Source organism: Cotesia glomerata, linkage group LG1 (assembly GCF_020080835.1).
Source record: "Cotesia glomerata isolate CgM1 linkage group LG1, MPM_Cglom_v2.3, whole genome shotgun sequence".
NCBI lineage: Eukaryota > Metazoa > Arthropoda > Insecta > Hymenoptera > Braconidae > Cotesia > Cotesia glomerata.
In genome coordinates, this window is record NC_058158.1 from 17,555,429 (window position 1) to 17,573,697 (window position 18,269).

Here is an 18,269-nt window from a genome sequence, read left to right on the forward strand (position 1 = left end):
ACGAGTACGAAAATACCCGTTATAATATATATATATATATATATATATATATATATATATATATATATATATATATATATATATATGTAAACGTTTGAACCATATGCATTTTCTGAATCCGGTCGACGAGCTGAGTCGAAATATAGCAAAATTTGTCAAAAGTTCTGTCATGAGGACCAATCCAATAGTTAGATTTCTATGAAATCTACTAAATAAGAAATATTAATGTAATTGTGTTGTATTTATGATAATAATTGAGGCATTGTTATTCATTGAAAATTATTTCCTTTAAAAAAGTGTAAAAATAATTTTTTTGTAGATACTAATGCTTGCCCTCCGTCATGAAGCGCAGCGTAGGAATCTCCAAAATTCAGCCTTTGTTGTGTAATATACTATTCATGACTTACCGAACGACCTTTACTTGAACATCAAGAAAATTCCTCTGAGACATTGTCGTTGGACAAGGAACTGGTACGAGACAGACAATATTCTCAGGTGTAAAATTCGCACGCAACAATAAGAAAAATTAGGAAAACAGTTGACCTTAAAGGCCATCCCTGCAACTTCCCGCTGATTCTGATAATACCTGGGCGCTTAGAATTGCACCTACGAAATTTTTGAGCTCTTCGAGCTCAAAAATGTCATCTATGTGTTGTTTTGAGCTCTCCGAGCTCAAAAAGATACCTTTTCTATGGTTTTGAGCTCTTTAAGCTCAAAAGTCTGATGGAAGTTTCATAGAACTCTATTTTTTGAATTTTCAAACCGCAATAACTTTTGAATGAATGAACCGATTTTTACGCGGTTGGCGGCATTCTACGCAGTTTTTTGAGCCTCGTAAAGAATTTTCAAGTGTCAATTGGTCGAACGAGAAATTTCGGAGTAAATTCGAAAATACACTTTTTTGGGTTTTCTTTCGTTCACGATATCTCTCGAAAGAATTAACCGATTTTGACTGGATTGGCGGCAATCAACGTGGTTTTTCAAGGTTAAGAGCTGATTAGTTTTCGAAATCGATCGATATAGCCGTTTTAAATTTATTCCAAAAAACCACTTTTGGAAAAAATTCTTTTCTTATTTTTTTTGAGATTTCTCAAAATTTCTCAAAATCTATCGGTCCGAATAGGTTCAAATTGACAGAAAATTGAAGTTTGGCCAAGTCCTTTCAAATGGCACCAACCGCGATGAATCCGGTTCAACCGTTCAAAAGTTATAAGAGGTTTACATACTTACTTACTTACTTACTTACTTACACACACACACGCACACGCACACGCACACGCACACGCACATGCACATACAGACATAGTGACACACCCTCGCAGGAATAGTCAGGAAAGCTTCCTAGCCCTAGACTGGTCACCATTTTTTTAGTTTCTCGCTCGCACTATAGCGAGTCTCTATAGGTTGAGTAGTTGTTACGCGGCATCACGCTATACGGGTGACCAGTCTAGGACTAGGACCTCCAAACGTCGAGATCTGATGAAAACTCGATTTTTGAAAAACGGGGTAAAACCAATAACTTTCCGATTTTGGTAAATTTTCAATTTTCTTAGCGGGAACTTAAAAATTCTCATTGCATTCTCCTGATTAAGAAATCTAATTTGAAATGATTCAATCCATGCTAAGTGTATACCTTTCTATTAGTCATCTAAAATCATTTTGAATTGATTTAAATTGTTTGTAATCATTTAAAATTAGATTCCCTAACCATGGATTAGTTTATTTGTGTCTTTTTCAGGTTTTATATTTTTTACTGGCAGAATTAGCGTTTAAACCAACATTACAATACAGATAATGTGAAAAATTATTTTAAAAAAAGGTATTAGTTTTTGTTTTTTTCTTTTTTTTAAACGTGTTAATTTTCTTATAAACTGTGATGTTAAAAAAAAAAGTTTTTTTTTTATTCATAAAATTTTCCGAAGGTCAGTACACTACACTCAGCAGTCGTGTGATTTTGGCAAGCCTCTAGTTGTAAGTCGTAAGTAAAACCTGGATCACATGTGATAAGTTGTGGTTTATGATTTTTACAAACAACAACATTGGAACATGTATCATCCAGTCGTAGAATTTTCCCGTTTTCACATGAAAGTTTCATCGACTCATTCTGAATAACATGTTCAGTCATCTGTTGATTATATACTACGGAAGCATCTATAAGATCTTTCTGAATATAACTAGTAGTGTTTTGAGTAACTCCATCTTCGGACTGATATTGATTGTTTTTGTCGGATTGTATAGTAATAGATCTTTGCTTCTCTATTTCTGATAAAGATCTTAATTTCCATAAGTTTTGAGGATAAGGCCCAGATGGGAATGTCGTTTGAGGTGGCTTTCGTGATGTTTCTGGGAATTGAGATCCATCAGAGTAAGAACTGTCAGATATCCCTGTTGTAGATGAATTACCGAAATTCATAGAAGAACTACTTGAGAAATACTCATTCGAAGAGTTTTCTGAATTATCTGGATATTCGACTGGGTCAGACCAAATTGGCATTGGCGTTACTGCGCCTTGACAATCAACATTATATGGATAGTCGCAAACACTGACCCGCTAAAATATAAATTTTTATATTTTGATTTGAAATAAAAATATTAATACTTATGATAACAATTTAATTATATATTGTTTCGATAAAAAAAATGTATTGAATTAGAACTAAGAAAATCACATTTATTACTCACATCATTATAAACCAGTCCCCGGGGGCAACTAAATTTAATTGGACTTCCTACAAGACATACATAAAATTCCGAGCAATTTGTTTGACTTCTATAACGTCCATTAGGATCTGGACATCTACGGGCGTAGGGCTGTAATGTTGGTTCTGAAAGAATACATGATTGATCGCTATAAATATATAAATATGATTATAACTATTGGCATTTGTCTAATATTTTATAGAAGTATAACAGCAGACACTTTGATTACAATAAGAGAAATAGGGCTAATACAATATTTTGTTTTCTTCCACATACCAGATGCGGAACATTTAAACGTGAAAGGATAGTTAAAAAAACTTAAATTCAATCATGTGGTCTTCCGGCGACCAATCCCGGCTTAATGTTGCTGCAACTAAGGTTATTCTCAAAAAGCTTTCAAGGATACGGAAAAAAAACAGCACTGATTACCATTTATCTAGTATTCAGTAGTATTTTGGATAAAAATGAGGTTAAAATACTTGAGACAATACAGGTTGCTATGGAAAAACTACTGACTGCTGCCTGCACATACCTGAGTTATACACTGGCACTCACCAGTTGTATGTCACATAACACTCTCTCTAGAGTTATAACAAATAAGTAAACGTCGATCTTCGCGTCAGATATATACAGGGTGTCCCAAAAGTCACGGACCCCATTGTAGCATCTGATGAAAAAAATAATTCTGAGACGAAAAGTCCTTAGCCATTTTTCAATTAACCGCATAGATAATTAATTATTAATTAAAAATAACGTCTCTTTATTTGTTAGAGAGAGAGCGCCAGTGTCCAGTAAAGTATGTGCCAAACAAAGATACAACTAACTGTATGACTAACTAGTTTCTATAGCTAACGTAGTCACACATATTTACTTATACATTCACACGTGCATGCGTCTTCGTTGGAACGCACTTGACTTGACACTAGTGCTCTCTCTCTCTCTCTAACGCATATAAGGACGTTATTTTAATTAATAATTAATTATCTATGCGTCTGATTAAAAAATGGCTAAGGACTTTTCGTCTCAGAATTATTTTGTTTATCAGATGCTACAATGGCGTCCGTTACTTCTGGGACACTCTGTATATTAGGGTGGTCGTTAAAAATTAAATTTTTTCCAACGCCCAAAAAAATCCTTTTTTTTGACAATAAACTACGGGAAAAATTTTGCTTTTTGATTTTAAACAAAAAGAACACGTGCCTCCGGCCAATTGAAGTTCATTTTTCGATAAAATCATAGTTTTTTGAAATATTTGTCACAGTATTTGAATTTGAACAAAAAATCATCAAAACAGGCTTGTAGGAAATTAAATTTTCTACAACAGGGTTTCTTTTGGTTTTGTATGAAGTTCATATCCATCGACATAATCTTATTAGTAAACTTATAAACTCTATTAAGTCAATCGTTTTAGCACTAAAAACTTTATTTTTCTGAAAATATAAAAAATTTTTTCTTGCATATTCTATAAACTCTCAGTAAGAAGGTCCTTTCTAATTCCTATCTCAATCCCTTCCTCCCAATTATCCTGTTACGTGAATGTGGAACGCTTTACGGTATAATTACCGTAACTCCTTTTCTTTCCAGCTTCAGATCATTATTTAATTTCAAAAATGTGGAACGTAAGATGGACGATGTGGCTTAATGTATATAGAATAAGCAAAAAGAAAATTTGGTATAGACCGCGTAACTCAAATGGTAAAGTAGCTGACATGTTTTCGGAAGGTTCTGGGTTCGAATCCCAGTCCGAGCTATCCAAATTTTTTCTTGCATATTCTATAAGCTCTTATTAAGAAGGTTATTTCCAATTCTTTCTCAATCCTCTCCTCTCAACTATCCTGTTACGTGGATGTGGAACGCTTAACGTTATAATTACCGTAACTCCTATTCTTTCCCGCTTCACAGCATTATCTAATTTTTAAAATTAATTTTAAAAATGTGGAACGCTTCACGATTTTGCGTGGGAGAGTAGCTGACATGTCTTCGGAAGGTTCTGGGTTCGAATCCCAGTCCGAGCTATCCGAATTTTTTCTCGCATATTCTATAAACTCACATTAAGAATCCCATACAAAGTTACCGTTGATGGCAACAAAGCCATACATCGGCCGATGTTAGGCGACGAACGGTTGGCCAAGCGTTGGCAATTTTTAATGGCCCATATCTGTTAAACTGTCATTAGCCATTCAATCGTAAATAAAAATAGCATGCGATTGTTATGTCCACCCTCTTTTTTTTTCTCTTTTTCTTTAAATATAAATCACCCGCGCAGTTGAAAGACTTCTCCATGCGCGAAAGCCACAATAAAATAGAAGCTACGTGACTGCTGGTTAACTAGCGGGGACTTCTGCAATCTCAGCACCGCGAGTATTTAAAAAGGCAATCAACAGCCAACGCCTTGTCTTAGTTGATTAATTCGACTTCCGCGTTTAACTGACGGGCCCATGCCTTGTAGAGTCCTTTGCTTTAATTTGCACTGCACTTAGAGGAAGTTTGGACGCGGTTTAACCAGCAGGCCACGTATTAGTTTTAATCTTAGAGAGTCGTATTCTCAAAGTTCTAATTTGCTCTGTACTTAGGCGAGAATTCGGTCATTAAGTTTATTCAAAATTTCTTAAAAGCTAGTTTTGCGCACTTTACCCTACGGGGGACTGGAGGACGTTAGCTCAATCAAATCAATAAAATTCATTAATATAAATTTCGATTAAATAAAATTTGTTAAAGTGTAAAAGTTTTAGTGTTTATAAAAATAAATATCAAAAGAAGTAAAATTTTGTTCGAGTCAATTCATTTCGTAAAATAAGAAGCCCTTAAAGTAAGCAGCCCAAATCCATCCAACTCCATCCGCTGCAAAGACCAATCAGAGAGCCCAATCCAGGAAAAGGCGCTAACAGCAGCCCCGGAATCACGGACCCGGTAGTAACTAAAACCCTGCAAAGAGTAAGTACATCTATTCTAAATAAAATTCGTAATCAGTCTCAAACGAAGGCGTGGTAAATTCATCCGTCGAAAACGTCCCACATAAATAATTAAACAACGGAATTAAAACCTCCGTTGCGTATTCTTTAAATCGTTAGTCCAAACCTCCACCGTTTACGCTACCACTTAAACGCCCTTGGACATAACACGATCAACAGCCGTTCATCGGCCGATAATCAAATCCATACGTCCTTGCGCATGCGCCAAAAATCTGTTTCTCAGTTCTCAGAGCACATTTATTTCATTTACATGTCTTATGTTGTAGGTTATATTGACCAATTAATTTTGTTTTCACAATGTCACAAGCATATCAGCGATTAAAAAAATTTAGAGAATTAAAAAAAAATGTAAATAATAATGAACAATGCGATGCAAATATTTCTGTACATAACTCAAGTAACCTAAGTGTCAATAATAGTGTAAATGATAACAGTGGAAATAGTGATGACATTTGCATTCATTCTGATATTAGTTGTGACAATGATATTGATAATAATGAGAATGATACAAGTAATAAATTAAGCGACAAAAATAATGAAAGTGATGACAACAGTAATGACATTGAAGATAAAACTGGTTCAAATAAAAGTTTTCAAGAAAAACTTCAACAGTGGGCCTTAAAAAATTTAAACAGTCTTCAATTAAAAGTGATTGCTGAACTTTTATTACTACTAAGAGAAGAAGGACATCCTGAGTTATCAAAAACGACACAAGCTTTGTTAAAGACTAAATCCGCGTGCACTAAGTTTTTCTTAGTCAACGTATGTGTGTGAGTCGCTGTATTAGACTGATAGTCAGGTACTATGCCTAGCTACAGAAAACAATAAAGCAGCGCCACGCGTATCATGTTTGTGTAAGTGTGTGTGTGTGTATTTCTTATTTCAGTTTATTTGTGGCATCGTGACTGACCGGTTCGTACGTATTTAAATTCGTTTGTTTAAATATTGACTATTATAATAAATGTAATAAATAATTTTTATTATAATAATTATTATGTTTATTATATCCATTATTATTAAGTGTGAAAGTAAAACTTGGTTTATTGAAGGAACTAATAAAGTAAAAAAAGTAAGTAAATTAAAAAAAATAATTTTAATACTGATAGTTATATTAAAAATAACAGGTACCTAACAATTGCAAATATTTTACAAAATAAAACATACAATCATTTAAAAAATGTACAAAGACGAAAGGTTTATAAAATTGATTCAAGCTTTTGTTCTAGTGAAAATGATTTGAATATTGGGAGAAAATTATTATAAACTATTATAATTATTTCCAGCTTGCATTTTTCCGGATCAAAATTTTTGGTGAAAAAACAGCGAAAGGATGCATTTGTAAAATGGCATCTGCACTGATGGCCAAAAATATTGAAAAAAATTACTCTGGTATTGGGGAAAGAATAAAAGGCGTGGGAAAACTTAATTTTAGCATGAGGTTGGCAATAGCCTAGTCGGCTCGGTGCCCGCTTTTCGAAAGAGTGGGACCCGAGTTCGATCCCGGCACGCACCAATATTTTTCAGTGATTATAGATAAAAATATGTGCGTTACGTTGCCAGCCTCTGAACGTGGCAGAGATAGCCGGGCGGTACACGTCTGACTTGAGCGATCACCCATTTTAAGCAACAACTTGAATGAGTGACCGCTCTAGTCAGCGTTGGCTAGCGCGAGGGATCTCTGTACACTAGGAGAAGGGCCTAATGCTTCAGTGGTCGATAAAGAAGAGTTTCTTATCAATCACTGTAGACTTAGCCCAGCTCCGACTGTACTATCATGGGTTTTCTCTGTGGTTTCCCCATGATTCTGTTCCAACAGCCTGAGAGGCAAGGTGCAGGGTAAATACGGTACAGAAAGCACAAGTCGGACCACAGCCGCAAAAAATAAAAAAGCAGGAAAATTCGATAATAAAGCAGGAAAATACAGGTTGAGGATATAAACATTTTGTAAAATGTAACAGAGTTATTAAAATAACTGTACATCTGGAAAACAATAAAAAAAAAAAAAAAAAAAAAAAAAACTTAATTTTAGCGCAACAGAAACATTTAAGTGTATGAAAAGTGTGAAAATGATTTTTATATAATTGGGTTTTTTAATGTATCGAATTATTTATTTATTTTTTTATTGCAGATGTAGTAAAAGAGAAACTTGGTGACTGTGAAGATTGCAAAAATTTTGCCGGAAAAGTTGCCCGGTGGTTGTCAGGGCAAGGAGATCAAGAACAGGGTCGAAAACAAAGTTTGGGCATTTCCAGTGAAAATTCAAAATTTGGCCGGAAGTGCCCAAACTAAACTTCTGTTAAAAAATTCTATGAAAATCAAATACATCGTCTCACTCCAAAATATCTCAGGAAATGCCCAAACGCAGCCCCTGTTAAAAGCGGAACTCAAAATTCCAATTTTAAAAGGTTCTCCACGGGAGTTACATTTTGGCACACCCTAATATATATATTGTCACGGGGCTCCTTTATTATCTATTGAAGGTCCTCACCCTGACTATGGTTAATTATGGACGGATCACAGGGCGCTGTGATCTAACAAGGGGAGGATACGACCTTGGGGAAACGGATTTGGATAATCTTTGACGCAGTGATAGTACACCATGTGGGTATACTACCTCTGAAATACTAAAGTGCAATACTCAAAAATGGCTGAGAAAAACGCACTCAAAGTTTACTCAGCACTATAATATATTAATAGGTAAATAATTGATACATTAAATTATTCTTTAATAAAATATTTTTTTATTTTCAACTTCATTTCTATAAATTATCTACGGTGTATATCATGAGATATTTGTAATTCATGAATAATTCTTATAACTCTCATATTCATTATAAGTTTAACTGAAAAATATATACCTGCGCCAGACAATAAGAAGGGTCGAATATGGTATGAGGGTACAATAATTCTTGTCCTCGAGTTATTGTAAACTGTACATCGATTCGAGCTCTGTTGGCCCACCGGAAGAATAGTCATGTTGTTGTCCTTGAACCTATGTTAGTCCCACCACTTTTTCAGAAGCTTGACTATAGCAGTTAGTTTCTGAATTTCGACACGAACAGACGTATTTGTGCAGTGAAATTTACTTTAAAAATTGTTTTATAATTTATAAAATGTCATCAAGCGAAGCCAGTTCTTCTCATGGAGATGAAAACACTCCTGATACATCCTTACATAGTGATTTATCGAAGCAACGGCTAAAAGATGGAGTAGTGTATTATGAAGGTTTACTTCTTGAAAGTGATTTAATTGCAAAAACATCTTCTGACACTCTATCTGAAGATGCTATGTTGATTGGTAGAGAATTATATGATAATACGTTAGATATGTTAAATAAAAAGAAGTTCGTAAGCGATCAAGAATTGATTCATGCTCAAGAAGAATGCCCAGACGGAAATTTTGAAGCAGTAGAAGATAATTCAGTTGATGACTATGTTCCAGATGAAAAAAAAACAAAAATGATGGATTATATTCCTCTGGAATATAAAATTAAAGTTTTAAACATAGCAAAAGCTCACCCTTCATGGAAACTAGAGACATTACAAAAAAATGGATGTAGTCATTTGAAGAGAATGGATCATTTGAAAGTATGGGAAAAAGATGTTGAACATGGTGGAACTAAATTTGATAAATATCATGTGATTGATTCTTGGACGTATGACCGCTTCGTCAAGGCAAGACAAAATTATTAACAAGTGACTACACGAAATTTGCAGCAATGGGCTTTAGCTGCAGCCAGCCAGTTTCCTAATCTTTAATTTACAGCGTCCGACCCATGGGTAAAAAAATTTAAACAAAGACACAACATTCGTCAACGCAAAATTACAAAATTTGTAACAGACAAAGAAGTTCACACCATGCCAGAAATTATCGCCTCTGCAGAAATGTTTCGCATTCAAACAAAACAATTGATATCTAACTTCGATAGTGACTTCGTTATTAATACAGATCAAACAGGTATATAAATTTTCTAACGGTAAACTAATTATTTTTTATTCCATTATTAAATTTAATCGAAGTTAATCATTAGATTTTTTAAAATTCATATTTTCAGGATGTCAATACCAATCAATGTTTAATAGGACACTGACGGAAAAAGGAAGCAAAACAGTGTTTGCAAAAGTACAAGACATGACCAAGGTGTCACACTCATATACTGCACAATATAGCATAACATTATCTGGAAAATTACTACCACATGTTTTTATTTGTTTGCAAGAGCCTACAGGTGATTTTGGGCCAAGAATAAAGAAAAACGTAGAAGAATATTTAAAAAAATACAAAAATGTTATTGTCACATTATCAAAATCAGGAAAACTGACAACTACTCTCTATAAAAATTTTCTAGAGAAATGTTTAATGCCATATGTTCAAAAAAATAAATTTCTTTTAATTATTGACTCGTGGACAGGACAAGTGAAGCCAGAATTATATGATGAAATATTTCAGGATGATAAAAAATGCCTACATGCACATTTAAAGTTATACCTCCAAAATGTACTCCGTTAGTTCAACCATGTGATGTCTATTTCTATAGACAAGTGAAAAATTTTATCAAACGATTGCAAAGTACCGCTGAACTTCTAGACAAGAATTATGAAATTCATTCCCGAGAGGATTGCATAAAAATTCATTCGATTATTCATCACCAATTGTCAGCGCCAATATTTCGAGACATGATGGAATATGCCTGGTTCGCCAGCGGGCTTTGTGACACAAGAAATTTTTTTTACTAATGTCAATGATGGGTGTTTCTCATTAGACCGTTTAAAAATACCGTGTCATTGTAAAAAAGCAGCATTTATTTGTTGTTCTTGGTGTAGAAAAACTTTTTGTTTTGAATGTTTTTATCATAAGTATCACTCAGGATCATGTAATAATATCTCATAATACGTAATTATAAAATATTGCTTTAATTAATTAAAAAAATGTATAATTTTCTATTTAATTTTCGACTTATTATTTGTTTGTACCACCGCAGATAATTTATAGAAATGAAGTTTAAAATTGAAAAATTTTTTATTAAAGAATAATTTAATGTATCAATTATTTACCTATTAATATATTATAGTGCTGGGTAAACTTTGAGTGCGTTTTTCTCAGCCATTTTTGAGTATTGCACTTTAGTATTTCAGAGGTAGTATACCCACATAGTGTACTACCACTACGTCAAAGATTATCAAAATCGGTTTCCCCAAGGTCGTATCCTCCTCTTGTTAGAAGCTTGCGAAGCCGCGATCCCGCGTAGGAAAACCTATGTAAAATCATACCCATGGTGGACCAGAAAACTAACACGCACGAAAAAGCTGGTGAACAAAGCCAGACGGGTATACCAAAGGGAAAGGGTCGAATTAATTAAAAATATCCTAAGCGTCAAATACAGAACACTGCGAAAACAATACTCGACAGACATAAAGCGGACGAGGAAAAGCAGCTGGCGGGACTTCGTTACGAAGAAAGGTAATCAAGAAAAGTGGGGTCCTGTTTACAGAACCTGCGCAGAAAAAGTTAGAGTCAAAAGTGCAATGTGCACACTAAATCGTAACGGAGCATCCACGGAAAACTTTAAGGAAACAGCCAGATGTTTTCTCGAGACGCTCATTGTAGACGATGACCAGGAGAACGAAACCCCCGATCAGGAAAAGATTAGAGCCAACACAATTTTACTACCGCGGACACCGCGGACGCCGAACCGTTCACCTCGCGCGAACTTGACAAGGTCTTAAAAACACTGAAAAACAAGAAGGCCCCGGGGCCAGACTTAATAGAAAACGAGGTAGTAAAACGCACAGGGGTTATCCTTCGTGACCAGTTCTTAGTCATATAATGCTTGCTTGACGCTAGGAGCATTCCCAAAAGAGTGGAAGAAGGGGGCAATTATAATGTTAGTTAAAAGCACCGACAAAAACGCAAATGACCCTAAATCTTATCGGCCAATTTGCCTCCTTTCGGGTTTAGGTAAGGTGTTCGAGAAGCTCATCAAAGAGCAACTTACTACCACAGTCTTAGCGGAGGGGAACATTTCGAACCGACAGTTTGGTTTCACAGCTAAAAAGTCGACGGAAGATGCAATTGTGGAGATGCGCCGATTTGTAGACTCTTCAGAGAAGAGACTGGTGGTCGGACTTCTCTTCGATATCTCTGGCGCTTTTGACAACATGTGGTGGCCGTTAGTACTCGAGGGCCTCAAGGCCAGAGGCTGCCCTAGCAAAATTTACGCGGTAATTCGGAATTATTTTGAGGACAGATCGGTCGCACTGTCATGGGGCTTTGGTAGCGAATCGAAAACGCTGACGCGAGGGTGCCTTCTAGGATCAGTGCTAGGACCATTATTTTGGAACACCATGTTCGACGATCTCCTCAAGAGACTCGAACTGACAGAACACGGGAATAAATTTGTTGCGTTTGCTGACGATTTGCTCGCCTTGGTAGAGGGCTCTTCAAGGAAAGAAATAGAGCGTAATAGTCAAGTAGTAGTAGATAAAATACTGGAATGGTCCTGTTCCGCAAAGCTCGAGCTGTCGAAGTCGAAGACTGAAGCCATCTTCCTCAAGAACAAATTTGTGCGTCGCGGTCCACGTAAGGACAAAAAGAGCCTGTACCCCTACGAAGCAAAAGGACGACAGAGAAAGCCATAGTACGATAACAAACCGCCAAAAATAATGATAGGAGACTCCAAAGTCAAATTCAAATCAAGCGTTAGATAGTTAGGGGTACACTTCGACGAGGGCCTCAAAGTAAAAAATCATATTAAAACAAGGCGTGCGAAACTAAGTAGGGTATGCGGGCGTATGCGGCGTATTGCGCGGGCGGAATGGGGATTACAATACCCAGCTATGTCCACCATATACAAGGGTTTCTTTATGCCTGTCGTCACATATGCGGCGGCAGCTTGGAGTGAACGTTGCGATAAGGACGACTGGAGACATCTTCGAGCACTACAGCGTCAAGCGCTAATAACAACAACTACTGCCTACAGGACAGTTTCGCTTGACGGGATTTGCGTAGTCGCGGGTGCAGTGCCCATTCAGCTCGTAATAGACGAACGGTGCGCGCGATACAACCTCCGTATTGGCAAACAGACTACCCTTGGAAACGTCACCGTGCAGCCAGATGCGGAGGATCGCCTTGTAACCCTTAGAACTGAAACCATACGTCGGTGGCAAAAACAATGGGATACATCAGAGAACGGCCGCAAAACTAAAGTCTTCTTCCCAGACGTAGCAGAGCGTCTAACGAACAAATGCATCAGCCCTAACTTCTGGCTGACCCAAATCCTAACCGGCCACGGTTGCTTTAGAGAATACCAATTCAAGTACGAACATACGGATCGTAAATTCTGCGACGAGTGTAGGAAGTATGGATTAGGAGAAAGGGTCGACAACGTGGAGCACTCAATGCTCGAATGCCATGAGTACAAGCCTCAACGCGAGGTGCTCAAGGACGTATGGGGTGGGAACGCGGAGTGAGCGAGTGTTGCACGTGCGATTTCCACATCCCAAAGTAACTTCAAGCTTTTAAAAGGTTTCAGTAAAGTAGTAATGTGCTGCGAACTCCAAACCCAACTAGCTAACGAAAACGCGACTAGGGACGAGACTCAACAGACATTCACATAGGTTGAGTCGGAGCGCCTAGGCACAAGCGATATGCTCCACACAATGTGAGGACAGTATAAAGCTTTGGATGCCTGCCGTAGAATAAGTTAGGGAAATGACCACAAAAAACACAAGTGCCCGGGCTCCTAACACACGCAAACACTTACACGTAGAATCATATTTTACACCCAACACATTACACAAACAACATGGTCTTCTATCAACTCCGCCTATCCGTGGTCCCCGCTGGATACTGTTCATATTCTGTGGGTACATCTCGATGTGCCCACAGGGAATGAATTGCCAGAGGAGTCGATGAGAGTTGCACACACTTACAATTGTACGCAACTCTTGCAGCTGTTCAATGAATGTGTATAAACACAAGAGAGCAGCGGTTTTTCCTTGTCTGCGATCTTGGCTGAGCTTTCGTTATGGTGAGGGTAGGACAAATATACGTGCGTGTATAGCTCTTTTCAGCCCAGGAAACGGCCTCTTCGGAGGTAGGCAAAAGCCTCGCCATATATTTTTCGTTCGAGAGATAGCGTGAACGAAAGAAAAGAGTTTTTTCGGAATTTCTCCGAAATTTTTCTTTCTATCAATTTAAACTTGAAGATTCTTTATGGAGCTTAAGAAACTGCATCGAATGCCACCAACCGCGTGAAAATCGGTTTATTCATTCAAAAGTTATTGCGATTTAAAAATTCAAAAAATAGTGTTTTATCACACTTTTATCAAATTTTTGAGCTCAAAAGCATACAAAAGCTATTTTTTGAGCTCGGAGAGCTCAAAATAACACACAAATTGTATTTATCAGCTCAAAAAGCTCAAAAACGTTGTTAGTGCAATTTCAAGCGTTTAGGTATAGAGTTGGCGGGAAGTTGCAGAGATGGCCTTCAGGGTCAACCGTTTTCCTAATTTTTAACTTCCCGCTAAGAAAATCGAAGATTTTCAATAATCGGAAACTTCTTGTTTTCACCCCGTTTTACAAAAATCGAGTTTTCATCGAATCTCTACGTTTCGAGGTCTTAGGAAGCGTCCCTGACTATTCCCGCGATGGTGTGTGTATGTGTGTGTGTGTGTGTGTGTGTGTGTGTGTGTGTGTGCGTGTGCGAGTGTGTGTGTGTGTGTGTGTGTGTGTGTGTCTGTGGATGTAAACCTCTCATAACTTTTGAATCGCTTGACCGACTTGATCGTGGTCAGTGCCATTCGAAAGGGCTTGACTGAACTTAGATTTTGAATATACTTTGGAACGATTTGGACCAGTAGATTTTGAAAAATCGCAAAAAAACTACAAAAAAAAATTTTTTTCAAATGTTGTTTTTTTGGAATAACTTTTAAATGGCTTTACCAATCAATTTCAAAAATTAGCTTTTAACATCAAAAAACCACGTCGATCGCCGCCAGCCCGGTCGAAATCGGTTGATTCGTTTGTGAGTTATCGTTGACGAAAGAAAACCGAAATAAGTGTTTTTTCGGAATTACTGCGAAATTTTTAGTTATATCAATTGAAATTTGAAGATTCTTTATAAAGCTTAAAAAACCACGTCGAATGCTACCAACCGCGTGAAAATTGGTTCATTCATTCAAAAGTTATTGCGATTTGAAATATAAAAAAGTAGTGTTTTATCAAACTTTCGAGCTCGAAGAGCTTAAAAGCTTATAAAAGCTATTTTTGAGCTCGGAAAGCTCAAAACAACACACAAATTGTATTTATGAGCTCAAAGAGCTCGAAAACGTCATAAGTGCAATTTCAAGCGTTTAGGTATAGAATTGACGGGAAGTTGCAGGGATGGCCTTCAGGGTCAACCGTTTTCCTAATTTTTTTTTTTAATTACCAGATTCAAAAAAACTAGTAAAGAAAATTTAAATAAGAAGTATTTTTTTACGAATTATATTATTTACTTCAGCATTAACAAATCAAAAAACTTACTTGGAGTGGGTCCAGGCCGTTCGCCGCAATTGACGTTTTGTTCAAAGTCACATAAGCCAGTCATTTCATTAAAAAGTAAATCGTTTGGACATTGCTGTTCAATTACTGTATTTTCCCAACAGTTAAGATAATTGGCACAATTATTTGGACTTGGAAACTGTCCTCGAGTGGCTAAGCAGCCAGGTATGAGCATCTGATCATCATCTGGTCTTGCCTGATCGGATTCTGCTAGTAAGTTCGGAATTGCAGTTTGTTCAAATTGATTTGCATTAAGATCTGAGATTTCTGGATAAGATTGTCGTACATTTGATACAATCTGTGCTGATGAATTATCAATGAATGTCTCCGCTTGTTCGTTTGAATTTAATTTGACATTTTGCAGGTCATAATGCGACTTCTTTTCTTCATCTACTTTTCCAAACCCTGTGTCATCCCATGCGTTCTCTAATTCAAAAGAAAAATGTGTATAATCATAAGCATATTTTTCGTGAAAAAATTATTAATTTGAAGATCATCATTTATGGAAAATATATACAATTGAAAGAAAAATAAAATTGTAAAAATAATGATCAGTCTTAATTACACCGGCACACAAAAAAAAGTTGTCTGTACACCGGGCGCCATCTATCTACGGGCATGTTTTTTGACCCGCTGAACACGAATTTGAAGTCAGTTTAGGCCATCCAGCCTTCAATTTCGAGTAAATTGCAAAAAACCCCAAAAAATAGCGAAAATTCGATGTTTTGGTAAGAAAAAAAACTTGAGATCTAAGGCAAGCATAATCATCATGTATTTTGGTCTGTCAAACACTAATTTTAATCGTACTTTAATCATAAACCGTTTTAAATCTTAAAAAATTGTAAAAAATCATCAAAAATTGCTAAAATCGAAAAAACTAGGAAATCTAAGGAAGTTAGAAGAAAATAAACGTGAATAAAGTAACGTAATAATTACAGTGGCTCTTATTCTTTCCCGCTTCACAGCATTATTTATATTTGTAAAAATGCTTGCCGTAAGATGGACGGTGTGGCTTAATGTATATAGAATACGCGAAAGGAAATTTAGTATAGACCGGATAGCTCAAATGGTAGAGTAGCCGACATGTCTTCGGAAGGTTCTGGGTTCGAATCCCAGTCCGAGCTATCTAATAATTTTTTCTTGCATATTCTATAAACTCACATTAAGATGATCCTCTTCACATTCCTTTCTCAATTCTTTCCTACCAATATCCTGTTACGTGAATGTGGAACGCTTCACGAAATAATTACCGTAACTCCTATTCTTTCCCGCTTCACAGCATTATTTATATTTGTAAAAATGTTTGCCATAAGATGGACGTTGTGGCTTAATGTATATAGTTACATGTAAAGACAATTTTTGGAAACCTTGCAATAACTTTTTTTCCGCTGCCAAAGAGACGATTGTTGTAAGAAAATAAAATTATTAAGAAAGAAAAATATTTAAATCGATTGACCTTGGAGGCCATCCCTGTAATTGCCTGTTTCTCTTGAGATTCTATTAAATTTTATATCTGTAGGAACAATATGGATAGTAAAAATATGAATTTTTTGACAATTATCAGTCTTGCACTCCTATGTGGGGGAAGAATTTCGTAAGATCCTATTCGAGATGATTTCTTCATTATAAACAAAAGATTCCAACAAAAGTTCGAGTCCATAGAAACTATTGTTTGGGAATGAGAGATTTTCATCGTTTGTGCGCCTGCAATCTCTTTTGGAGTTAGAATTCGAGAAAATCCATTCTTAGCCAAATTTGACATCATACACGAAGATTCCTACTAAATTTGAAGTCTATAGAAGTTACAGTTTGAGAATAGAAATTTAATATTTTAACACCCACCCCCGCAATCCCTATCGGTAGTAGAACTTTTTGAAATCCATTTTTAGATGGTCTCTACATGAGAAATAAAAGATTCCTATGAAATTTTGAGTATTCAGAAGCTATATTTTGGAAATTAAGATCATTTATTATTAACACTCACCCTCGCGATCCTTATTGGGAGTGGTTCATTGTAAAATCCGCTCTAAAATCATTTCTATATTACAGATAGAAGACTCCTACTAACTTTAGTGTCTATAAGTGTTATAGCTTGAAAATTAATAATTTTCATTGTTAAAACATATTACCCAGCTAGTGGAAAAAGGGACTGAGGCAGAGAGAGAGGACCGTTGGATAGAGAAGGGACAGCTGAGGAGTTGGGAAAAGGGACAGAGACAAGGAGGGAAGTGACAGCGGAGTTTATACAGCCGGAAATTACTTAATTAAAAGATATAAATAATTCTTTCTTTTTAAGTTTAATTGTTTAAAATGTGTTCAGTATTATTACTATTACTATTATTATTATTATTACTATTACTATTATTATTATTATTATTATTATTATTATTATTATTATTATTATTATTATTATTATTATTTTTATTATTATTATTATTATTATTATTATTATTATTATTATTATTATTATTATTATTATTTTTATTATTATTAACTTTCAATTAATCCGAGTATTAACTAATTTAGGGGTGTTTAACAATTTATTTGAGTATTATCTCCAAAGAAATATAATTTATGATCATTTGTTTATTTATATGGAATATTATTATTGAATATAACAATAATTTCTAAGATATTGGTATTATTTATTCATTTTGAAGTTTCGTTTATTAATTATCGTTTTGTTTAACATTTAATTCATGTTTATGAATATTTATTTATTTATCAAGATCTCAAACAATAATTAGAAATTATCGTGTATATTTTTAGTTTATTAGTTAGTTATAATTAAAACTAGGATTGATTTTCTTAAATCTTGTATTTATTTTCGTTCTAAAAATTGAGAACTATTTTCTATTATTATTTACTATCTAAAGTTTATAATTTAATTTAATTAATCAACTACGTTGAAATAAATATTAATCCTAAAAATATTTATATAAGCGCATATTTTCTAAGTCTTTTCATAAAATTAGTATGGAATGAATTTAGTGAGCAAAAGAAATGAAATTAAAAGAATAACAATTATTACTTGGTGAGAAATTTTCTAGTCCC

At 35.3% G+C, this 18,269-nt stretch overlaps 2 protein-coding genes across 3 annotated transcripts in view; one reads left to right on the plus strand and one right to left on the minus strand.

Moving 5' to 3' along the window:
- Positions 1-1,849: 1,849 nt before the first annotated feature.
- The window catches only part of LOC123259948, a 53,723-nt gene continuing 37,303 nt past the window's right edge, over positions 1,850-18,269 (minus strand). Inside the window, exons 3-5 of the mRNA XM_044720791.1 lie at positions 15,198-15,641; positions 2,683-2,825; positions 1,850-2,551 (exon numbers count right to left, since the gene is read on the minus strand). Of these exons, the coding sequence (XP_044576726.1) occupies positions 1,901-2,551; positions 2,683-2,825; positions 15,198-15,641 (1,238 nt within the window). The 3' untranslated portion in view covers positions 1,850-1,900. The remainder of the gene's footprint in view (positions 2,552-2,682; positions 2,826-15,197; positions 15,642-18,269) is intronic.
- Positions 9,438-10,595, plus strand: LOC123259975. Of its 2 annotated transcripts, none has more exons than XM_044720823.1 (2): positions 9,438-9,629; positions 9,703-10,595. In XM_044720823.1, exons 1-2 carry the CDS (start codon positions 9,530-9,532, stop codon positions 10,179-10,181), a joined length of 579 nt encoding a protein of 192 aa, XP_044576758.1. In that variant the 5' UTR covers positions 9,438-9,529; the 3' UTR covers positions 10,182-10,595. The 2 variants fall into 2 exon arrangements, with proteins under 2 accessions (XP_044576758.1, XP_044576768.1); XM_044720833.1 differs by having other exon boundaries at positions 9,727-10,595.